The sequence below is a fragment of the Podarcis tiliguerta genome, assembly GCF_965153285.1.
Source record: "Podarcis tiliguerta genome assembly, chromosome: 6".
Classification (NCBI taxonomy): domain Eukaryota; kingdom Metazoa; phylum Chordata; class Lepidosauria; order Squamata; family Lacertidae; genus Podarcis; species Podarcis tiliguerta.
Window position 1 is genome coordinate 5,772,145 of NC_139539.1, and position 25,083 is coordinate 5,797,227.

At 46.0% G+C, this 25,083-nt stretch overlaps 2 protein-coding genes and 1 long non-coding RNA gene across 9 annotated transcripts in view; 2 read left to right on the top strand and 1 right to left on the bottom strand.

Annotated features, from left to right (window-relative positions):
- SLC2A4RG (SLC2A4 regulator) overlaps positions 1-3,574 on the top strand; it is a 42,845-nt gene extending 39,271 nt beyond the window's left edge. Inside the window, exon 9 of the mRNA XM_083447614.1 lies at positions 296-3,574. Coding sequence (XP_083303740.1) covers positions 296-407 — 112 coding nt within the window. The 3' untranslated portion in view covers positions 408-3,574. The remainder of the gene's footprint in view (positions 1-295) is intronic.
- Positions 3,575-10,885: 7,311 nt separating this feature from the next.
- LOC310680740 lies at positions 10,886-15,978 on the top strand. The gene is made up of 3 exons (XR_014512895.1): positions 10,886-10,900; positions 11,267-15,440; positions 15,811-15,978. It is a non-coding gene; the product is annotated as an uncharacterized lncRNA (long non-coding RNA).
- A 142-nt stretch (positions 15,979-16,120) lies between these two features.
- Positions 16,121-25,083, bottom strand: part of ZBTB46 (zinc finger and BTB domain containing 46) — a 51,682-nt gene continuing 42,719 nt past the window's right edge. For all 7 annotated transcript variants that reach the window (XR_014512835.1, XR_014512836.1, XR_014512837.1 and 4 more), the window contains 2 exons: positions 22,007-22,182; positions 16,121-19,654 (listed from right to left, as the gene is read on the bottom strand). Coding sequence is in view for 4 of the 7 variants with exons in the window: in XM_083447383.1 (XP_083303509.1) it covers positions 19,262-19,654; positions 22,007-22,182 (569 nt within the window). In the remaining 3 variants the exon portion in view is untranslated. The remainder of the gene's footprint in view (positions 19,655-22,006; positions 22,183-25,083) is intronic.

The following is a 25,083-nucleotide window of genomic DNA, read 5'->3' on the forward strand; positions in this document are numbered from 1 at the left end:
GAGCTCACCCCATCGCGGGGATTTGAACCACCGACCTTCTGATCGGCAAGTCCTAGGCTGTGTGGTTTAACCCACAGTGCCGGACTATATTGTATTTAATTATGGGGTATTTTTTAGGGGGCTAATCAGGCTGGCATAGCAGGCTTGTTGGTTTTGAATGTTGATTTTTTCAATTTTGTTGTTCTGTATGGGGCAATGACAATAAAGAGTATCGTATCGTATCGACCTGTCCGCACACGGAGCTCCTCCTCTCTCCCTCTCCCTCAACGGCCTTTTCTGCTCTGCCTCTTTGCAGGAAGCCTCGCGGCGAGGCCAAGAAGTGCCGCAAGGTGTACGGGATGGAAAACCGCAACATGTGGTGCACAGCCTGTCGCTGGAAGAAGGCCTGCCAGCGGTTTGTCGACTGAGCCGAGTCACCCTGCGGCCCAGCTCCGGGGAGGCCGCCCGCCTGCCAGCCCGCCCGCCTGGGCTCTTCCCCCTCCTCGTCGCGCGATTTGCACTTCTGTGCCTTCCAGCCTGACCTCCCTGGCCGTCCGCCCCCCTTCCTGGCAGCACCTCCCTCTCTCCGCCCCCCTGCCCCCACCCAAGGTGGGGACTCGCATCTGTGCCTTGGCTCAGGAAAAAGGAGAGTCTGCTGCGGACGGTGGCAGTGTAGCACAAGGAAGGAATCCCTGCCTTTCGCAAGATGTGCACAGCCCAGGCAGGCTCTCTCGACCCCCACAATAGGAACACTCTGGTGCTTTCCCCCCCTAACCTTTTTTAAAAAAAAACACCTGCCACCAACCTTTCTCGGCCAAATGGCAGCTTTTTCCACATCCGCACATGTGAAGATCGAGCCTTTTTTTCTGTTTGGGGGGGGGGGGTGTTTCTGTTTGAAATAAGCTATTTCTTTTCCTTCTCCCTGTATCCTTTCCTCCTCCCCTTTGTAGCCTTAAGGTCAGGGATGGGGAGCCTATGGCCTCCCAGAAGATGCTAATTTCAGCTCCCAGCATCCCTGGCTGGGGCTGATGGGAGCTGGAGTCCAGCAGTCCTTGGAGAGGGTCCCCCCACCCCTGCTCTCTAGGGTCTGAGGCGGGGGAAGGGGGGCAGCAGCCATCAGTGCCCTGTGAGAAGGCTGCCGAACCCAAAGAGCCAATTCAAGGCAGGCCGAGCCAGTGGTAGCTCTTCCTGCCCTCAAGAGGAAAGGAGAACAAGTTTTTATCCCATGGCTAACGGAGAACACAGACTTTTGCACCTAGGCTTTCCTCCTCTTCTCCTTGCGCATTTTCTGTTTCATTATTTTGCTCCGGTGAATCAGGCATTCGACAGAAAGGAAAATGCCCCCGTCTCCAGCACCTTCAGCTGTTTTCACGTATCGGTTGCAACACAACTTTCAGAAACAGAAAGGTGTTTTTTGTCTGTTTTTGTATAGGTTTTGAAGGTAGCGAGTCTAATCTAGGACTCTGATGCAGTTGCCGGGGGAGGTGGGGCGATGAATCTGTAGGGTGTCCTTGGAGCCTGAGAAGTTTTATCTCCTCGTCTTCATTCACTACCTGCCTTCTCTCTTCCACCTCCACCCTCCAAGACACGGAGAAGAAGGCTGTATTATAAGAAACGTCCGGACTTTTGCAACCTGGCTTAAGAATGGTCCCATGGTGGATTTGAATACCTTGGTCTCTTGCAAGAAATAAGCTATGCACGGGAAAAGGCAGCCTGCTCTTTCCCCCCCACAAGAGCCGGAATGAATTTGCATTACAAGTTACTCTGACCACACAAAGGAACACTTCAACTGCCATACGTGCAATCCCAGACTCTCTCGAATTTTGTGTGTGCCGGCAGGTAATCAGGAAATGGATCTGCGGCAGGTTTTGACTTGGGTGCCAGATGTGGGTGGCAAAGTTGAAATTTCAGTGATGAGACTCGCAACTCGCTCCCACCCGACAATTCTGGCCCGAATTTGAATTTTGGAATCAGGATTTTCTGCGTTTCGTATTCGGAGGAAACTTGCCAAATGTCGAACATTGAGGTTTCATTTTGGTCTGTTTTTCCATCTCCCTTCCACCTTCTGAACTGCTGCGGCTTATTTTGGGGGGAGTAATTGCCATTTTGTAGCTGTTCTTGGGGTGGGGTGGGGTCCGAACCAAGCAGTGATGAGCTTGCTTGCACTTAAATGCGCCAGATGCCAGAATGTTGTGCTTTAAATGGAATTAGTCCAATTCACCTGTGTCACTGGACACACAGTGCTAAGGCATGACCTTCCCAGAGAAATCTACGCAACCTCCCCACCCACCCACCCACCTCAAGCAGTGTCTTGGGTCTCCCTTTCATTTGGGTGGGGAGGGGTCGCTCTTGTGTAGTGGACGTCCGCATTGCAGCTGTTTCCTAAACCTTTTTTTAATTTGGGAAAGTGAACATTGATTTTTATTTTTTCTCAAGTATCGCACCTGTAAAACATGTTGATATCCTTACCCAAATTTCACCCACCTCCATAAATATTTAGCTAGGCTGTTAGAATTCCCCCCCCTTTTTTTGTTTTAGGAGCCAGGTCTTTATAACCAAAGTAATCCCGTTAAGGTTTTAAATGTTTCGCCCCCTTTTTTTTAATTATTATTATTTCCATGCCACACTTCAACCCCTGAGATGTTTTCTTGTAGCTAAATAGCTACTTGTCTGAAAGACAGACCTTGTAAAGTTTGGTAGCTATTAATGGGAATCCATGGTCCTCAGATAAAATCTGCTTTTAGCCAAAATGTACCCAGAGGGAACCGCGCTGAAACGACAAGCGGCGGCAGGAGTGTGTCTCCATTCTTGCGCCGCTGCCTTGTTTCAGCGGCATTTGCACATTGTGTTGCACATTTCCAAGGTGCCTGCGTCTGTCGTCCTCATGCTTTGAAAATGAGGACGATCAGCTTTGGGAGCCAGACTGCCGGGAAATGCCTCATTCAATCGCCACTCTTTGCACTACACCAAACTGCACAAGGATTTGAGGGTTTTCTTGGGGTATGATGTTCTTTAAGAAATCGAATGGTAGCAAAGTTTGCATTTTTAAGGCCTGCCTCCCCCTAATACACAAGGTGAACGTTAGGTGGTTGGGGAGGTTACCCTGTTAACTTTCCAAAAGTCTGGCTTCCATTTTTGTAGAGGGAACGAACCTCACTCCCCAACCTGCAACTTTCTTTCTCTCTCCCTCTCACTTTAAGCAAAACTGCACTGGCTAGTGAGAGAGGTAGTTTTTCTCTCTCCCCGCCGCCCCCGCCCCCCATTTTTAAAAAAAGCTTTGCTGTGCAGTCTCTTGCCTGCAGTGGAACGGACAAAGTCCTCCCGAGTCGGCCACAATTGTTGTTAACTGTTGGAAGATAATCAGCCCTTTCCCCATCACCCCTATTCAAAGTGGCCTTTTCGAGACGAAGGCTGCAGTCCTTTGTGTGCTTATGTAGCAGGACGCCCTCTTGAGGGACTTGCTTCTGAGTAAGCAGTCAGATTGTGCTGCATGGCAAGCAACTGTGTGTGTGTTTGTGTGTATGTGTGTGTGTGTTCAGGAAGCTTTATTTTATATATAAATATATATAAAAGCAGCTTTGGAATCTGTTAAAAAGTTCAGATTATTTTATTGTATGAAATCTCGGGTGCCCCCACCTTGGAGACATTAGATCCATTGAATGTAGACTTACTTCTGAGTAAGCGTGGGCAGGATTGCGCTCCAAGGGTCTGAGACTTGCTTGGAAGCACTTGCGTGTGAACCCAGCTGAAGTGAATGGGACTTACCTCTGAGTAAACATGGCTAGAACATGAGACCAACCATAGATGTTCAAGAGAGGAACAGCTGTTCCTGGACAATATCCATGCACATGGGAAGTTTTAAAGGCATGGCAGATTAAATTCAAAGTTAGAATCTTCCTCACGTGCTTGTTTTGTATATCCAGGGAATTTTCTAGCGTGGAACAGCAGCAACTTCCACTGCCTGCAGTAGCAAGCCACTATAAGTGCCAGCAGCAGAAGACTGTGAAAACAATCCTAGCCACATGACTTGGCTTGTCAAGGGATGAGTCCCCACCCTTCTCTGTTAAATAGCTGGAGGTCAAGTGGTACTTCGGTCCCAGGCTTCCTCAAACTCGGCCCTCCAGATGTTTTTGGCCTACAACTCCCATGATCCCTAGCTAGCAGGACCAGCAGTCAGGGATGATGGGAGTTGTAGTCTCAAAACATCTGGAGGGCCAAGTTTGAGGAAGCCTGCCCTACAGCAAGCTTTTTCAATGTTGGGTCTCCAGATGTTGGACCGGAACTCCCCATCATCCCTGCCCTCTGGTCCTGCTAGGTAGGATTGATGGGAGTTGTAGTCCAGCAATGTAGCGTAGGGGGACCTAACGTTGAGAAAGGCTGCCTAGAACGTTGCCAAAGGCAAGGAAGTGAAACACAGGATCTGGTTTATACGCCATGCCCTCCAGGTCTCAGAAGCTGCAAAGTGGGCTGTGGAATTTGAATCTTTCCGGTAGAATCGGGGCTTTTGAGGATTCAGATCTGCCTTCCTCCACCTTTCCTCTCTGGCCTGCCCTGCATATTTCCTGACATTTAAAATGCAAACCAAAACTGGATTGAAGCCAGAATGTGCTTTAAGACTGTTGGCTGCCAAGGGGAGAAGTAGACGAGACTGCCCCTTGCAAGCATTTATTTGATCCTCAGTAGGTGAAGCTTTTCCCAGCCTGGAGGGAATACTTGCTACCTGAAGATCAAGCAGCCGCGTCAGGCACAGAAGTAAAGGGAAGATTTCTTCTTTTTAAGTTGGCAACCTTACTCCATTTTCTTCCTCCCCGCCCCACTTCTTTAAACCAGCAAGCCTCTGCTTTAACTTCAAACGGCAAAAGAAAATATTAAAAGAGTATTGACAGCCTAAGAGGCTAGTGTCTTATGGTACTGGGTTAAATCTGTAGTTTCCTTGCAGTTGTTTCTTCCTCAAGAAACCAACTGAGATGAGGGCTTATCTGCACTTCCTCTCCCCCGGTTTCTCCCCTCCCCCTGAAAACCGCTCTCTGGTGTTCAATTGAGCAAACTGCAATTGGGTTTTCTGCAGATTGCTGTTGGTTGTGTTTTTCCCAGGAAAAGGAGAACCGTGCTTCCTAGGCATTTGAGAAGCTCAAGTGTAGACAAGCCCAGGCACAGTCGCATGATATTTGCATATAATAGTTAATATGTATAGGAGCACAGACATGTTGATTTTCAGATTGGGGGATAGATAGGAGTCCCATGGTCAGATGCAAAGGCTCGGGTCTCCTGGGCCACCTTGTCTTAACAACACCCCTGGAGGGAGGGCTTTTTGTCCTCAAAATTTCAGCAGAAGCAAAACACTTTCAAAACGCAGCCGAGGCGCCTCGAGCACCCAGTAGGTCTTTGCACTTCGACTGGGATGTTCACAGTTTGAAATCTTACCTTAACTATTAATCGGTGGCATTTTAGCCCTGTGCTAAAATGCCATTGCTTCTAAATCACCGTAAGCCTTAAAAAAAGAGATAGAAAAACCCATTCAAGTAATCAAAAGTGGGGTGGGAGAGATCAGTGGTTGCCCTTTCCTCAAGTAAAATTTGCAGTGCCCAGCAGTGATAGCCAGTTAACATTGCATCTGTGCAAAGATTTAAACTTGTGCACTAGACTGCCCTCCTCTACACCCCCTCCCGGCACACGATCCTAAATTTTCTCTGGGTGGTTGGTGGTGATGGGAACCCAGAGCATATTTAGGAGAGAGCTTTGGGGGGTTTTTAAACTATTGCACTAGTTTAAATCTGTGTGCTGATGGAACAAGTTCCTTAGTTCTACTTTGTGTACACCCCCTGGGCTGCAGGCAGTTGGAAAATGCAGTCAAACATGCTGGGAGAATAATCTCTGGTTTTTGGCAGTGATGTGACCAACTATCGTTGGTCGGGCTTGTTGCCATTGATTAGATCACTTTCAAGAGAGTTTGCACAAATCTCAAGCCCCCCTTTTTTTGCTGTAAGTGGCCAATATTTGTTGGATCTTGACAATGCCAGATACAGTTGGCAAAGCTCCGTAAATACCTGTTTCCCCACTTGAATTCCCAGAATTAGGTTCTGCCCTGTGCATACCTTTTGGGACATTTTAACGTTTGAGTGGGATTATAGCCATAAACTAAATCCTCAAACATGCAGTGTTTAAGGGTGGTCAGATAAATCAGAATAAAAGGGTCTTGGGGGAGTAGGTTGGAGAAAATACCAGGTTTTTGACTGGCATCCTATCTGTTAAAAACTCCCTGCAGGTAAAAAGCTAGGACAGCATAGAGAAGGGCTGCGTGAGATCCCTTCTCAATGTGCTGAATTTCTATTTCCAGGGTGCATTCAACGCTGGTTTCTACAAGCTGCAGCTGCTGCTTGTGTAAGCTAAGTCTAGCATCCATCCAGGGCTTTTATGATTCTGTAAATGCCATTTTAATGGCCAGACTGGTCTGGCCAAGACTGTGCCAGCCAGAAATGCCCTCTTCTTACTGGTCAAGAGCTGTTGGGTTAGATATTAGGTCCTTAGTGGGGAGAGAAGGAGGGTGGCTGGTAGTTTCCAAATGGAAGTCAATACAGATCTTGCATTGCCCCTACCCTCCTTTTTGTGAGGGGCTGGCTTATTTGAGGAAAGGTTGCTATTCCACAACCTGCCTGAACAGTTTCTTTGCCATTAGCAACTGCAAGCAGCAGAGAATGCATGTAAAAATTCCCCAGCATAAAGATGCTTTTAACTTGATTCATATTTATGGCCTTGTCTGTTCTCTACATTGCTTTGAATATCAATCTAGCATAGCAAGACAACACATTAAAAAGTGGGACAGCTCACTGTTGGCAGGTGCAACAAAATTGGGTCAAATTGCCGGCTGGGCCTTGCATCAGTGGAATGTGGAACATGCCTGTTGGTTCTGGGAATCATCCCTGGCAGGGCTAGACTGTCTGTAAATGAGGATTGGACAGTGTGTCAACTTGATCATAATCTCAGATCAGAGGCAGCCGGCTTCAGAAGCCGTTTGTGGGTGTTAAGCGTTATTGCTCTATTCTGCTTTTCAGAGAATGGCCAGACGGTGAGGAGCTGATTTTGCCACAATATCCCAAAACCTCCTTGGAGGTTGCAAGATTAAATTGGCACTTCCTTTTTGTAGCTGGGGCATCTGCAGTTATGGAGAGCGTGTAGTTTTGACATTGAATGTATCTTCCCCATGTTTTGATGACTGTTTCTTTTAGGGCCACAGGCAGACAAATCCTTTTCTAGATCAATGATCTCCCACCTGTGACAAACAAATCAGCTAGGAGAGCTATGGCGCTATTAGCAAAACACAAACACTTCTTTTTGTGTGTGTATAAAAATAGCAAGCTAAAACATTCCTAAGTGCTGCCACAGCAAGAAATGTATTTTGAAAAGCTTTTTAAAAAACCAAGCCAAGAGAAGAGGAAGAAACCAAACTAGGATTTTTGTTTTGCTACGGTTGGAAGGATATTTACACAGCCCAGAATGCGACAAACAGTTCTCTTCTTTCCCTGCCCGCCCCCCTTTAAGGAACCTTTTCTTTTAGGATGTTCGAAGTGTGGAGGTGGCGCGTGTATGTCTGTATGTGTGTGCTGTGCTGTGCTCAGGTGACCTTTGGTATCAGAGGAAGCGTGCCAATCAAATTGAGACTTTTATCAGATATTCAGTGGGGAAAAAAGTTGTTGTTTTTCAAGAATATGCTTGTGTCTTGGTCTTTCTGGGTTTTGGTGTTATTTATTGCATTTATAGCCTGCCTTTTTCTCCAGAGAGCTCAAGGTGATGTACATGGTTTTCTCCCCTCCTTTGTTTAATCCCCAAAACAAACCTGCGAGGTACGTTAAGCTGAGAGGCAGCACTTGGCCCAAGAGCTGCATGGCCAAGTGGAGATTTGAACCCCAGGCCCTATTCTAGCAGTCCAACCACTAAACCACACTGACCCTTTTGAAGTGGGAGACAACGGGTAGCTTTTATGGGAGGTGGGGCTCTTGGATGTAGATCACTTTCAAAAGTGTTTGCTCGGACCCAGCGACTTCTGCATCATCCTAGCAGCAGCATTGAGGAGAGATCAGTAGATATCTAATGGAAAAAGAATGGAGTCAGCCTCCAGGTTGAGTCTGTAAGGGGTGCTGCCCTCCTTAGAGTTATTAGAGAGCTATTAGGTCTGCTTTGTTTAGTCCCATTAATAATAATTTATTATTTGTTCCCCAGCCACTCTGGGCGACTTCCAACAAAGATTAAAAATATATTAAAATGTCAGACATTAAAAACGTCCCTAAAGAGGGCTGCCTTCAGATGTCTTCTAAATGTCAGGTAGTTGTTTATCTCTTTGACATCTGATGGGAGGGTGTTCCACAGGGCGGGTGCCACCACCAAGAAGGCCCTCTGCCTGGTTCCTTGTATCTTAGCTTCTTGCCGCGAGGGAACCGCCAGAAGGCCCTCGGAGCTGGACCTCAACGTCCGGGCAGAACGGTGGGAGTGGAGACGCTCCTTCAGGTATACTGGACCGAGGCCGTTCCCAGGTGGAAATAGGCTAGACATCCCAATTCAGTTAATTTCAACGTGAGGTTGCTATTATTTATTAAACTTCTGTACCACACTCCATCCAAAGACCACAGGGCGCTTTACAATATAATAATATAAAAAGGTAAAGGACCCCTGGACGGTTAAGTCCAATCACAGGTGACTATGGGGTTGCCGTGCTCATCTTGCTTTCAGGCTGAGGGAGCCGGCATTTGTCCACAGACAGCTTTCTGGGTCATGTGGCCAGCAGGACTAAGCCACTTCTCACACAACAGAACACTGATGGAGACCAGAGCTCATGGAAACGTCATTTACCTTCCTGCCACGGTGGTACCTGTTTATCTACTTGTGCTGGTGTGCATTCGAACTGCAGGGTTGGCAGGAGCTGGGACAGAGCAATGGGAGCTCACCCCGTCGTGGGAATTCAAACTGCCAACCTTCTGATTGGCAAACCTAAGAGGCTCAACGGTTTAGACCACAGCGCCACCCGCGTCCCTTCATAACAATATGTAGCATAGTAACAAACAATAACACACATGCCCCCATGCATAGTTTAAAAAGGCGATGGATCGTTTAACTAGGCAAAGGCCTGGGAGGAGGAGAATGATTTCGCCAGGAGCCTCAAGATATGTAACAAAGGTGCCTGGCGAACCTCCCTTGGGAAGAGCATTCCATAAATGGGGAGCCACCACGGAAAAGGCCCATTTTGGTGTTGCCACCCTTTGGACCTCTTGTGAAGGAGGCACACACACACAAGGCCCTCGCTGATCACAGGTTGGTTCGTATGCAGAGAGGTTGTCCTTGAGGTACTGCAGTCCTGAGCTGCTTTAAGGCTTTTCCCAGGTCAAAACCAGCCTTTGCCAACCTGTTGCCCCTCCAGCCATTTTGGATTGCAGTACCCATTTTGGATTACAGTACCCATTTGCCCCAGGCGGCACATCTGCGTGCCAAGTTAGCGAAGGCTGGTATTGGCCATGCCTCGCTCTCAACAAGGGCCAACTGGGAGAGATTAGCTGTGTACGGTATTGCCAGTACTCCGGCTTCCCTCAATCTGCTTCACCCCTCCTGCGGTTTTGCAGAAGCAAAAAACTGCAGCGCAAGCAGGGCGCACGCTTGCTTACCTTGCACAATCTGCACACGTTGTAGAAGGAAGTTCTGCTGAACATCTGTCTCCCCCTAGCAGCAAAGGGTTAGATGTGCATCTGGAAGCAGACAGAAGGGCTGTGTGCATACAGTCGAGGAGCTGGCAATTGACAGTGGATTAGTGCACTTCTCGCTGACGTAAACATGTACTAGAACTGTTTTAAGAGTATGGGAATGATGGGCTGCGCCTCTGGGTCAACAGTGCTCCCTGCACATAGAAAGCTAGCACGTCAGGAACAAGTGTTCTAGCTTTCTCCCTGACACTTTTCTATATCTAGGTTTGTTTTGTGTAAGGGGGGGGGGGGGCATCTATTCCAGTAGTATAGGATACCTAGGCCCGTGAAGCTGAGGCTCCAATACTTTGGCCACCTCATGAGAAGACTCCCTGGAAAAGACCCTGATGTTGGGAAAAGATGGAGGGCACAAGGAGAAGGGGACGACAGAGGACGAGATGGTTGGACAGTGTTCGCGAAGCTACCAGCATGAGTTTGACCAAACTGCAGGAGGCAGTGGAAGACAGGAGGGCCTGGCATGCTCTGGTCCAGGGGGTCACGAAGCGTCGGACACAACTAAACAACAGGCCTACATTGCACTACCTTACTGAAACCTTGGTGCAGTCAATCCTTCTGAAATTAGGTTCAGCCTTCTAAAATAAGGCTAGTAGAAAGAAAGCGTCATGTATCCTTTACACCCAGGGTGGTGGGGGGGCCATATTTTTAAAAATCAGGTAAATGCCTTACTCTTAAAATATTTTTGACTTTTTCCTAAGGAAATGGGGGGGGAAATGCTTTACAAATCCTTCATAATCAGCAGGCTGCTTTCTGTGCAAGTTCTTTTCACACCACCACCACAGCTTACATAGCAAAATACACTAAAATATCCCACAGTGGGTCTCTCCCTCCCACCCTGTACGTATTGAATATATATCACAGCCATGTTTGATTCTTTGTGCAGGGAGAGAAACTATGGGAAGCAACTTCATGGGCACAGCTCATGAAACATGTCAAGACGGGGTTGTGGACATTCAGCACGGGGCAGGGAATAGCACTGTTACACCCATGTTTTCAGTGCTGCATGTTGAGTTTTCAAACCAAATTCTCCCCAACAGCCAGGGTAGAAAAGGGGGGTTCTAACACTTAAAGAGACTTCAAGGTATTGGGTCTCTGTATTTATTAAATCACTTAGGATCCCTTTGAACATGATCTAGCTCCAGATCCATATTTTGGTGTGCGTATCAAATGTGCTAAAGGTAAAGGTACCCCTGCCCATACAGGCCAGTCTTGACAGACTAGGGTTGTGCGCCCATCTCAAAGAGGCCGAGGGCCAGCGCTGTCCGGAGACACTTCTGGGTCACGTGGCCAGCGTGACATTGCTGCTCTGGCGAGCCAGAGCTGCACATGGAAACACCGTTTACCTTCCCGCTAGTAAGCGGTCCCTATTTATCTACTTGCCCCCGGGGGTGCTTTTGAACTGCTAGGTTGGCAGGCGCTGGGACCAAACAGTGGGAGCGCACCCCACCGCGGGGATTCGAACCACCGACCTTTCAATCGGCAAGCCCTAGACGCTGAGGCTTTTACCCACAGCGCCACCCGCGTCCCCATCAAATGTGCTAGAGACTGCTAAATCGCACAGCAGTTTTCCCATTTTCCACAAATCTACATGGCATACGACAACGTTGATACTGCAGGTTGTATTTTCACCCCTTTTCCAAATGACTTGTAAGATGGAATTCACATTTTTCACAGCAACATGTTAACTGAGTTACCCACTATGACACCAAGATCCTTTTTTTTTTTGGGTTGGTCACCATGAGCTCAAGAACCAGGTGGTCAAGGGATCATGGCTGCAAGCTTCTCCCTGTTGACAGTAGTGGGGGGGATGTATGTGCACACCTCCATCTGTCAGTTTTGGGGCTTGCAGGGGAATCAAGTATTCATTTTGATCACACACACACCACATTTTTTTCTGCTATAGGAGTAGGTCTCCATACACCCCACCTGCCCTATCTGCAAATAGCTCAGGTCAAGAACAGGAAATTGTAAGAAGCGTGTTGAAACTTAAAAATAGAAACTGATACTTTTAGCAGCAATATCCCAATTTATTGAAACAGACTGATTTTTGCAAGTATGTCTGAGTTAATCTCATGACAAAGTAAATGTAATCGGCTTGGCAGCCCTCTGGCACTCGCCTAGACAGACAGGAAAGTGTGAGATCATCTAGAAAATAAGGTCATAGTTACCTGAACTACAATGACAGAAAATCAGTACAAACACACACTCGTTTCCCAACTGACTTCTGGGTTCTAAAATCTCCCCATATCCCACCCTCAAAATATTAAACATCGGCAATACAAACACAGGTTTATAATAATATATAAAGTCAGTATAATATAGAATATTCCCAGCAAAAAAAATAATCAACAATGTTCAAACACTGCCCTTTTTTTGTTTGCTTTAGTTACATTTTAGTAGACAGGTTTAAGCACGCTGAAAAATAAATATATTTATATTTATATATATGAAAGCACACCCCCACACATACACACACACACATGGCATCCCTCCCTATGAAGGAATTCTTTAAAAATAAAAAAGGCAAAAATTCAAACCATACGACAGAGAACCTTAACAAATAAAATAAAAACCCAGTTCAGTATGGCTTAAGAGTTGCCCATGTCACAGAATGAACTAAAAGTAGATTATCTTCAATCATATTGCAAAGTTTCCAGTTACTGAACAACTTTATTAGAGCTTCTCTTTACTTAAAAGGGGGGGGGGGGTTGATGTGTAACATTGGAAGCATAAGCATGATTGTGAAGAGCCTTATCTGAAGGTAGCCAAGCTTTTTGGCCAGATATGCCAAATTCAGAGGGAATCAAAACATACCAATTTTGGGCACAAGTCTCTCCTGTGCTTACCTCATTAAGAAGGATGGGAGTCTCACTCCTGAATAACTCCCATTTAATTCAGACACATGTAGGCAGGAGAGCTTCCGGGTATAAACCCAAAAATAAATAAAAATTCATGTTGCCCAGCCTGCAAGAAATTACACTGCCCATTGAGTCGTACAATCGATGGCCTGAGATGAGAAGAGCCCAGTCAACCTTTTTGCTCCCCCTGCTGTAGGGGGTGTTCTCCTGCACAAGCCCCTTTGAAATGCAGGGCAGCATTCTACAAGGAAGTCAATCCCTGATTAAAATACACATGTGCACAGAACAATTCCATTTCTTCTTTTTTGGTAACACAAAACGCCAATCTTAAAATGAGCAGAGCACTGCATGCATGTTTTGTTTCATAGCTCAGGTTCTATAAATGCTAGAAACTTGCGCTCTCTCTTTTTTTTTAAAAAAAAGAAACTTGGAACCTCAGGATTATGGTTCGGCAGGGATGGGGGAGAAGAATGCCACTCCTTGCTCCCAGTAGATGCATATTTTTTGCTTGCAAAAGTCCTGAGTTCAATTCCTGGTAATGCTAGTTAAACAGAACCAAAGGGAAGACTGCTGCCTGTGGTCTTGTAGAGCTGCTGCCAGCCAGAAACAGTGCTGGACACAGTGGACCAACAGACTGACCAGCTCAACGTCAGCATGAATCAATTTAAAAAGGTACAATCAAAATAATAATAACAAGAAGATGAAATGATTAGGAGCTCAATATGGTTAAAACAATATATATATATATATTGCAACACTGCTCAGATTGTTAATTGCAACGTGCTTCCCACAGAATTTTAAATGCATATGAAATGCTTAAAATCAATGAAATTGATTTCTAGTACTAGGGTGCAAGATCGTTATAGCTGCTTTACAGCTTCCAAGTCACAAACCTACCAAAGTCTAATGTGGGGGAAAGACCATAGAAAAGTAACCAGCCCATCACCTCATCTGAGCCACATCCTCTACAGCAGTCATAGGCAAACTCCGGCCCTCCAGATGTTTTTGGCCTACAACTCCCATGATCCCTAGCTAACAGGACCAGTGGTCAGGGATGATGGGAATTGTAGTCCCAAAGCATCTGGAGGGCCAGAGTTTGGCCATGCCTGCTATAGGCAGTCTAAGAGACACCACCAAACCTATCAATCATCTCCAATCGGCTGATGCTTTGCAGCCTTGCCAGCATCTTCTTCACAGTTTACAGTGGTTGCTAGACCCCAAATGGGCTTGCTGTATTTTCTTGGCAGAACAAAGCACTGATCTAATGCATAGAATCGTAGAATTGGAAGGGATTCTGAGGGTCATCTAGTCCAACCCCCTGAAATGCAGGGATCTCAACGAAAGCATCCCCGACGAATTGCCTCCAGGGAAGGAGAGTCCACCACCTTCTGCAGGAGTCTGTTATGCTCTCAAACAGCTCTTTCCCTCAGAAAGGTCTTCTTGATGTTTAATCACCTACCCAGCATGAAAACAGCCCAGCATGACCTTGATCCTGTTCTAGCAGCCTACAGGTGAGTGCAGAAACGTGGTTTGGTGAATCACAAGCCATGTAGGCTTTGTTTAAAGACAAGCACACAGCAGACACCCATTTGAGTAATCAAAATTAAGTGCCTACCTGCAGGGTTGGAGACAATGTCCACTTCCAGATAAAACTACTTGACTAGTAAAGCGACAGAAGAGGGCACAGACCATCAGGAACAGATCCTGAGCAAAACCCAGTGAAGAGAACCAAACTCGTACGAGAACCCAAACAGCTCAAGCTTCTTTAAAATCGTGTTTAAAAGAAGTTCCCAAGATCTTTGCAGTTTTTCTGAGATCTCAACACACACATACAGTGTACATCTGCAATGTTGTCACTGAGAAAGCTGAAACATTCACATTTCATGCGTCTCATTGCTTCCACTTAGTCAAAATAGCACAGAAATGACACTAATAAAATGTATAAAAAACAAGTGGCTCCTATTTAGAGAGGGGAAGAAAACCATTTTAAATCAAGCAAGCACGGGGGGGGGGGGAATGAATACAAAATCAAGTTTAACCAAGATGAGGGAAAGGCAACACGGAAAGTCAATTCAGGGATGAGTGGTACTTTCATAACTCCCTAGTGTTTTAGAGAATCATCTAAGTATAAATGCACCATCACTGTAGAAGGACGTGTGGGTCCAGAATTGGCCTCCACAGTCACTTATGGACTCATTGTTAAAACCGTGTTTATGGGAGACAATCTTACTCGGCTACGAGTGATCGCCAAAGAAGAAGAAGATGCATGTATGAAGGTCTATCACCACACCACATATGAACCAATGAAGACAGCAACATGGAATTGGCAGTCTACATAATAACCAAAGTTCCCAAGGTAGAGTGGAGAGAAGGAGGGGCCAGGAAGGTTCAAGAGAAAGTGAAAATTACTTCCCACCACCTCACTTTCATGGAAGGTTTCCTGCACTTTTGGTTTAAGTACTAACAAGCCAAACTGAGTACACAGGGAACCACTTTGCAGATATGGCCAGCAAGGGTTGCTTTGTGTGTGATATCCAACTGTCAAGTCAAGGTGGGAGGAAAATGGAATGTCTTCAATTCAGGAGTGTGCCCCCCAAACAAAAAAGCTTTATTCATGCCAAACACTAGGACTCCTCAATTCCTGATGTCCTTGGTTCCATACAAGATGATGGCAATGAAAAGGGAGTCAAGAGAAACTCAAATCTCCAGCATTTTCTAGAACTGCTATTAATCCATTGGGCTTCTGTCATTTGGACAGCCAAGGTCTCCATTGTGCGTAGCTTGTTTTCTGCAGCATTTAGAAAGGTGTTTATGAAAGTCCAGTATTAAAACATTTGTCTTCCAGTTGAAATAAGGTAAGGTAAAGGACCCCTGACCATTAGATCCAGTCGTGGCCGACTCTGGGGTTGCGGCGCTCATCTCGCTTTACTGGCCGAGGGAGCCGGCGTACAGCTTCCGGGTCATGTGGCCAGCATGACTAAGCCGCTTCTGGCGAACCAGAGCAGCACACGGAAACGCCGTTTACCTTCCCGCCGGAGCGGTACCTATTTATCTACTTGCACTTTGAGGTGCTTTCGAACTGCTAGGTTGGCAGGAGCAGGGACTGAGCAACGGGAGCTCACCCCGTCGTGGGGATTCGAACCACCAACCTTCTGATCGGCAAGTCCTAGGCTCTGTGGTTTAACCCACAGCGCCACCCGCGTCCCGCCCTCCAGTTGAAATAGAATGAGGCTTTACAACAAGCTCAAATGCAAGAAGAGTCTTGGATTCTAGCCCCCGCCCTGCAACCTCCCTTGAGAATATTAAGGTATTTGGTTATTGGCCATGTTTCCCTGGCTAAATAAAAACAATTCTGTACCCTTGTCTAGCAGCAGAGCATTCCACATTGACATAATAAAGCTTTTCTTTGAGCTAGTTAAGCACTAAGAACACGGAGTAACTTCAGCAAGACAGCCTAAAACACACCAGTGAATGTGGTGTTGTGAAATGGTGGGGAGTGACAACGGATGGAGAAGAAAAGAAGTGCATAGAAAAATAAAATGAGCGAATTCCCCTCTCAGTTCTCTTTATAAGCCTGACATTTATCCAAGTAAAGGAAGCTGAAACATCAACACAGTGATATGACCCATTAATAAAGCAGTGAAACAAGTGTCAATGAAATGGTGTGGTTTACACCAGCAAAGCTCTTTAAAGGAAGCTGTACATTAGTGCAAGACCAGATGGAAATTCTTGCATTAAACACTTCAGTGAAGGGTAAGTATCTTCAGTGAAAGGCATTTTAACATCGAAAGGTTGTCACCATTGGGGTTTGTCTTCTTTGGATTCAGAAAAGCTGGCTTTGATGTTCTTCCAAAGGAGAAACATGCATGGTGGTGGCTGTTTTTTGTTTGCATGGTGGCAGGGTTTTGTTTTGGGATTATTATTTTTTGCAAGCTCTGTCCTCAGGCTGTGTACAGATGATAGCCCTGAAGAATTTGAAGCCATACTGTACAGGTTTAGCAACTGCTGTCCAGCTATTTTTTTGTTATTCTTTTTTTAAAAAGTTTTCTATGAATATGTTTGCAGATTTCTGTAGTACTTCAAGCAGTGTATGTTTGAAGGTCAAAACGAGCGTTAAGCAGCGTGATTGACAACTGCTGCCATAAAGGCGTGTGACCTTCCTTAGCACCTAGTGTGATAGTGCCCATGACAAGGAACACTAGTGATCATCCGTGGAACAGTTCTGAAATCAATTGCAATGTGTGTGTTTTTAATATATGTACATTAAATAATATGCTTATACACTGTCTTTACAAGAAAAAGGAAAAATAAAAAAACAGGAAGTGGGATCTGCTCCGTCTTTCACAGCAATGGCCTGCTAGTCAAGGTTTCATTTGGGAGTTAACTGATGAAAACCAGGTGCTTTTTCATTCTGATCTAGTCGGTTCCATGCCCTTCATTGTCTTATATGGAGAAGTAGCTGCAATTGGAAGTAAATGCTAGGCATTAGTCAGATTTTGCCCCTCCAGTGCAGAAAAGACACTTCCATTGCTCTTTGGAAATGATCATCTGTACACAATCTCAGAAGCCTGTTGTCCTTACTGCACAAAAAAATAGCAATAATAGCACCTTTTATGTTCAATTTCCTTGCTCTGAAGGCTGCTTCCTGTGGCAGGTTTCAAGCACAATCGGTAGCACACGCATTATTCTGCATAAAAATCTGTTCCAAAGATAAAATGTACAGGCCAGTTTACTATTTCAAGGCTGCGCCAGAAAAGCAGCAGTAGCCAACCATGAAACATACAACTCGCCAGTTCTTAGGATCACGACCCTAGACACTTCTCGGTGGGTGCTGCAGGGTACAAGCCTGCGGCCACAACAAGATGCGGAAGATCTGCTTGGATGCTTAAATACATAGTCCGCTTTTCCAGATTCAGGGACACAGATGCACCCATGACAAACGGTCTGGCACTACACTTGAAGCACAGAAGCAGTAGCCAAAGGAAGAAAGAACTCAGGTCATTTGGGGAGTTTGTGCCATTCTCTTGGGGCTGCCAAAGAAATCTGAAATCTGCCCTTTTCAATGCTCACCCTTCATATTTCTTGTGCAGTTCCTCTCAATTTCAAATGAGGAGGACACAGGGTAACTTCTGGGTGCATTGTGCCACACCTCCTATTTCCCACTCTGCTGTCCTTACTGGCACCCAGAGTTCTGCCACTGGTGATGGACAATTTACCTTTCCACCTGGCAGAGCAATCCCTGATTCTTCTGAGGGAACTATGACACCAACGTGTGGGATAGCAGGGATTGGTACACTTGCCACGAAAAATCAATGCGTCCAAACCTGACAAAAAATACCCAACATGGGTATGTCCTAACAGAGCTCGGCAAAACTTGGCAAAGGAGGTGGTACACTGAATATTGCCATATGTCACTGAACAAGAGAGGAAGACAGCCACACCAGAAGAAAAGTGCATTTACAAGACTTGGCCACTAGGGGACACTTTTGCAGCAAATATTCCTGCACAAATCAAACCTCAGAGAAGGGTATCTTTATATTACAAATGCCAATGGGCAACTGAATCCTTTGCTCAATTGACCTGAGGGCAAGTGTCCCAGTTCTAGTAAAGACTATAGACCTAAAAGGCTATTGATCTCTCTGGCTTACTGAAAGAGTTGCATTATTAAAGGGAAAAGTCCTGAAATGCTCACACTGCTCTGTTTACCATGGGGAAGGTGTAAAAAGGTAAAGGACCCCTGGACGGTTAAGTCCAGTCAAAGGCGTATGGGATTGCGGCGCTCATCTCACTTTCAGGCCAAGGGAGCCGCCGTTTGTCCGCAGACAGCTTTCCGGGTCACGTGGCCAACATGACTAAACCGCTTCCGGCGCAGTGGAACACCGTGACGGAAACCAGAGAGCACGGAAATGGCGTTTACCTTCCCACCGGAGTGGTACCTATTTATCTACTTGCACCAGCATGCTTTCCAATTGCTAGGTTGGCAGGAGCTGGGACAGAGCAACGGGAGCTCACCCCGTTGCGGGAATTCGAACCACAGACCTTCCAATCCAGGCATCCCCAACCTTCGGCCCTCCATATGTTTTGGACTACAGTTCCCATCATCCCTGACCACTGGTCCTGTTAGCTAGGGATCATGGGAACTGTAGGCCAAAACATCTGGAGGGCCACAGGTTGGGGACACCTGTGCCAATTGGCAAGCCCAAGAGGCTCAGGGGTTTAGACCACAGCACCACCCGCGTCCCGGACTTTACCATGGGTACGCTTGTCCCGAATCCCTGGCTGCTGGAAGCAGAGTTGTTTCAAAATGTTTTGTTAATTATTGTTTGAGAAGTAAGAGTCCTCCATATTTCAAGCTGACAGTAGAGGAAAATTTGAGGGGGGAAGCTCCATGGGGCCTGCATACAATCTGGTTGGCTCTCACTGAAAGACAAGGACATGATTCTAAGCATTTCAGGACCACGTGAAGGGCAACAGGTAAGAAAGTGGAAACGTTTCAGGGGAAATGTTTGCTGATACAGTATCTGGAGGGAACAAATAAAGAGCTTGTTTGCTTGAAAAAAAAATGCTCCACACACAAGACATTTTTCTACACAAGGACATTAGCAAGGCTACTTGAGCTTTCCCAACACAACCTTCCTCTTCCCTGCCCCATCCCAAACAGATTGAGCAGAACAAAAATCCCTAAGAAATCCAAGTGAAATCCTTGTCAGTATCCTCAGAGTTTTCATTCTCCTGTGGAGAGTCAATGTCATCTTTGTCATCTTCCAAAATCACGTCGTCTTGTGAAATTTCTATGTCATCTTTCCATTTTATGTCATCGTCACCCCCCATGTCTTCATCTCCTTCTGCTTTGAGGTCGTCAGGATCTTCCATATATGGGCCTTCTTCTGTGCCGTACAATCCGTCAGGGGAGCCATCTCCTCCGCTGGCATCCAAGTGGCTGGCCATGCCTTGGCCAGAACAATCTGTGCAAATGCCATGGCGGCGGGAACCGTGCTTAATCCCCACGCTGGCTGCAGACATAAACACTCGGTTGCACACCTTGCAGACGTATTTTTTGTCTTTGCTGTGGACCTTGATAAGGGGAGCAGGGAGGAAAGACAAAGTTAAGGCAGGTGGGTCTGCAAGTCAGAGACTTTATGGTGCAATGGCAGCTAGGTCACATTGCAACAACTAGTGAAGTTTTTTTGTTTTTCTTTTCAAAGCAGCTGTCTCGAATTTCTTCATTTTGTTCTAACATGATTTCGTCTGCCAGCAATCAGGAATAGATGCAGGAAACCTTGAAAGCATAAAAGCAGAACATGCCACTGTGTTGCCCCTAAACAAGGCTACGAGTTTCAGAAGCTATATTTTAGGTACCCTTGCACAGATTAGGATGGCCAGGCAATGCTCATTTCAACACTGGAAGGTTCATAACAAAAATTCAAAATGGACAATCTCCCGTCTGTGTGCCCCTTTATTGTCATCACTCACACTCATACTGCCAAAAGTGACTAAAAAGTGGAGGTTTGATTTTGTAATTTTGAAGAAGTACCATACCAATGTTTGTTCTGAGCTAGGATTTAGTGTCTAGGGGAGATTATTTTAATTTAATTGTATTTTGTTTTCAAATGTAATGGTTATTATTTGCCCTGAGCCTCGAAAGGCAAGGCAACCTACAAATTAAATAAAATAACATCTGAAACAACACAAATAAAACAGTGCAAGAAGTCCACATTTGTTCCTTGTGCAGGGTTCCTCACCTCCCGCTGTACCAACAAACTACAGGCCTTAAAAGAATAGGCCAGAGAGAGAGAGAGAGAGAGACAGAGAGAGAGAGAGAGAAAGAAAGAAAAAGAAAGAAAGAAAGAAAGAAAGAAAGAAAGAAAGAAAGAAAGAAAGAAAGAGTAGCTGGATGAAGCTCTGGGGCTACTGAGTGGCATATGACTAACTCCAGCCCAAGGATGCAAATCAAGGGGCATCTCGGGGAGCAACCAGTCCCACGACCAGATGGCTGGGCACTCATCCGAATGGACAAGCATTCACGGAAGGAAGGAAGAAGGCAGTGGGGTTTTGGGTACTATGGCAACAGATAACAGGAGCCCCTTCAATATTGCTGCTTCAGCAGTGCAGGCTAGCTGCCCATCTTGTCTATAAATGCTGCCATTTGGCAAACCAAGATGCAGCATTCGTACCTGCCTTAGGCAGGCAGAGGTGTATCAGCTGACTATATAACAAACTTTCCTTTCAAAGGGGAAAAGAAAGTCCTATCAGGAGGCAGCTGGGAGAAAGACAGGTTGTCTGCAGAAAGTACGGCCTGATGTACATTTTGGACACTACACAGAAGGAAGCAGGTTTTTCCCTTCACAACTAAAAGCTTAGTTACTCAAGTACATGGCTTCTATCCTTCAATCCTCCTACCAAAAGGTGTAAAAAATGTTTAAAGACCAGCGCTATCAAAGAGACAGTTCGGTCTGTATTTCTGATAACAAGAGAATCCAAATTTCACTTGGACTTCAGACAACAAATTATGGAACCACCAACTTGACCGGAGCCCATATTAGCCAATGCCTTTCTAGAAGGTGGGGGAATCTGTTGAATCTTAAGGTGGCATTAGTGCAGCTGAGGATAACAGTACAATATATTGCACCCAAATAATATAAGTGGGTGTGTGAGTGTGTTAACTGCAAGTCCTAACACAGGAGATGTGCGGTTCAGCTGTGGGAGTGGCAGGAGCACACATCATTGAAATACCTTAAGAGAAAAATAAGGTCCACACAGAAATATATGAAGTCGCCTTCTTGTTTTTTAGGATATGTGGATGCTCTGGAGCATGCAGCCTCTTAAAAAGCATTTTGATTGCCAGCTGATCGATATGTAGCTTGACAATGACGTTTCTTTACATCCTTACAGACTTTTAACAAACATCACTGTCATCTGTCATGACAATTTCTTGGGCTCAACAGCCCATAAGAAACAGCAGGACAGCATATACATACGCCTCCCTTCAAGCACCTCATAGTGAGAAAATCCATCATGCATTTGGCTCAAGGGTTAACAAGCATAGGGGCAATGTGACGAGAAAGATCTGGCTTACATTTCTATGATTGGTATCAAACTCTTTCATATGGACAGTGTCCAAACACAGAATTGTTGTAAGAGACCCAGTGTCAACTGACTCATCCCATCTCCCTGAATTAAAACATGTCTTCTTCCTTAGAACCATATGGGCTCCCCAAGCAGCTGATTCCTTCTTCCCATGCAACGTCCACAAAATGGGAGGAACAAAGCCTTGAAAGTTCACTTTCACTTTCTCTCCCTTTCACAGGCAGAGAAAGGAACATGTGTACATAAAACATCACCTTTCATGTTCTCAGTCGCAAACCACTCCTGCGTTTTCCAGCTGCCCCCTGCCCTTCGGAGCAACTCCAAAGGCGCCAAACTTACCAAGGTATGCCGTTTCATGTGCTCCCGGCGGGTGAATTTCTTCCCACAAATTTCACAAGGGTAGGGTCGTTCTCCAGTGTGGGATCGCATATGCCTCTTCAGGATGCACTGGTGCATGGCTGAGAAACTGCAGTAGGGGCATTTGAACTTCTTTCTGATCACCGTGAATTCGTTCACTGGAAGAGAAACACAACACAGTGCAGGTTACAACTCTAGCACAGTCCTGTTCTTCAGCAGACACACAACTAACTGCTTATCCAACAGACCAATAGAAGAACTCTGTTCTAATGGGAATCAAGGACACCAAGGGCAAAGCTTCAGAAACTACAGTGGTGCCTCGCAAGACGAAAACAATCCGTTCCGTGAGTCTCTTTGTCTAGCGGTTTTTCGTCTTGCGAAGCAAGCCCATTGGTGGATTAGCGCTATTAGCGGTTTAGCGGCTATTAAAGGTTTAAGGGATTAGCGGATTAGCTGCTAAAAGGCTATTAGCAGCTTAGTGCCTTAGAAAAAGGGGGTGGAGAGCGGAAAAAAACCACCAGGAATCGCAAGGCATTTTCGTCTTGCGAAGCAAGCCCATAGCAAATTCGTCCTGCGAAGCACCTCCAAAACGGAAAACCCTTTCGTCTAGCGGGTTTTCCGTCTTGCGAGGCATTCGTCTTGCGGGGCACCACTGTACTTTTGTAGCAGGGCTTTTAGTATTCTTGCTGTAACCTTATAGACTATCACGCCATTCCCATATTTACAGGCCCATTCCCATATTTATCTAGAATTCCCTTTATTGATTGATTTATAAGATTTCTTACCTACCCTTCACCATAATGTCCCATGGTTGGTTACAACAATAAAATATACAATTATAAACACAGATACAACTATCACAATGATGAATCACAGAAAAACTTCTTCACACGGAACAGAACGATGTGACAGATCAGGAAGTATGCACTGGTCATCTTAATTGTTGTTCCTTTTGTTGTTGTATACCACTGAAGTGTTCTTATAGAGACGTAACCCTTTATAAATAGACTAAGTTAAGGTTCATTGTCTTTCCTCATGGAAAGTTGGCCAACTCTTCTGTTTAATGGGGATGTATTTCATGGGTACAGGAAGGCTCTCACAAATATGGTACTCACAGAATCATAGAAAGGAAGAGTTGGAAGGGATCCCAAGGGTGATCTAGTCCAACCCCCTGCAATACAGGAATCCTGCCCACAACCATCCTTGGGCAGCGTTAGAAACTGAGATATGAAAGCTAGAAGCTAAATGGCACCTTAAACCTAGGTTATGGGCACAGCAATGGAATGTCTAGGTGCGTTTTTTTATAACAAAAGTACAAAGCTGAAAATCAATGAACTGCAGCTAAAATATTATGTTCATTTTTCACATGGTATAGTCCTTCCCCAGCCCATTCCGCTAATATCCTTAAGAGGGTCTCTTTTCTAGTCTTCAGAGAGTAGCTGGAAGTAGGGAGGCAGAAAAAGGTCCTCCTTTCTTTCTACTCTGCAGTTTTAATCTGACATCTTAGGCCCAGTACAGTGCCCAGAGGTCAGAAACTGCTTGCACTAATGAAATTCTCGGTCGCAAAATGCGTCTCTGGATGGGCTCCAACCACCAACCTTCTGGTTAACAGCCAGATGCACTGACCCACTGCGCCACAGAGATTCATCTCAATCAATCTGCACAGTTTCATAACACAATATATTGGGAACCCCAATAAGCTTCCAAGATTTACCAGGGAGAAGACTGTTGGCTTGAAATGATTTACACTAATTCAAAGAGAGGATATACTGTTTTTAAAAATAGGAATAAATGCCAGTGGAAGCAGATGAATTTCCCGGGGGGGGGGGGACCACCCGAATCAATCTTTACCTACACAACTAACAATCCCCTGTAACATACAACCATGGAGAAATACTGGGTGTTCTAGCCTAGGGTTGCACTCTCAGTGCATGCTAGGCTATAGTGAAGCCCAGAAGGCCTGGCCAGTTCCAAGAATGAAGTAAGCATATACCCAATAATATTTTGCTGTGGTGTGTACTAACACCCGATAGTGGGAATGAGCAAAAATTTCTCAACAGCAGGGGAATTAGCAAAAAAATCTCAACAGCAGATGCTTCCTATTAGGACAAGATAGTCTCAAGGTCTGAAATTCTGTACAAGCAAATGTATTGATTTAAGCTGCAACACCTTTGTACTGGTTAGAAAGACCCATACAGCTATCACCGTGTCAGTGCAGAAACAAGAAGTAGCTTCATCAGAAAGGTTTTTCTGGTGGGACTGTAAAATACCGTATTTTTCGCCCTATAGGACGCACCGGCCCATAGGACGCACCTAGGTTTTTTTTGGGGGGGGGGGATAAAGGAAAAAAAATTATTGCCCCCCTCCAGCCACGGCTTCAGCGTGCCCCGCGCTCCAGGCAGCAGGCTGTGGAAGCCCGAAGCTTGGGGCGTGCTGAGCTCAGCGCGCCCCAAGCTTCTGGGTGCAGGCAAGCTCTCTGCTAGCCGTGGGAGAGCTGCGCAACTTCGCGCAGCCCTCCCACAGCTTGCAGAGAGCTGCGCTAAGCTCGAAGCCTGGGGGGGGGGGGGGCGCTGAGCTCAGCACGCCCCAAGCTTCGGGCTTTGCGCAGCTTCCGCATAGCTTGCGGATAGCTTCCTGAAGCCTGGAGAGCGAGAGGAGCCGGTGCGCACCGCCCCCTCTCGCTCTCCAGGCTTCAGCGAAAGCCTGCATTCGCCCCATAGGACACACACACATTTCCCCTTCATTTTTGGAGGGGAAAAAGTGCGTCCTATAGGGCGAAAAACACGGTACTTTGCTGCAGCTGAAAATTGTCAATACTGTATCACCAAGGTCTGACGAAACACCAAGAAAAAGAAGTAACTGTTTGCTAAAGCACATCCTCTGTTACTTGTCCTATGTGCAGGTGTCTGGTGTTCAGGCAGAGCTCGCCTTAGCAACAATGACCTGATGCTTGGAATCAGGCCAAAAATAACTTGCTGTGAGCCAGTGAACCGTAAATGCAACACACCGACAACTGCATGCGGGACCTCATTTTATAATCCTCGACTAGCCCCAAAGCG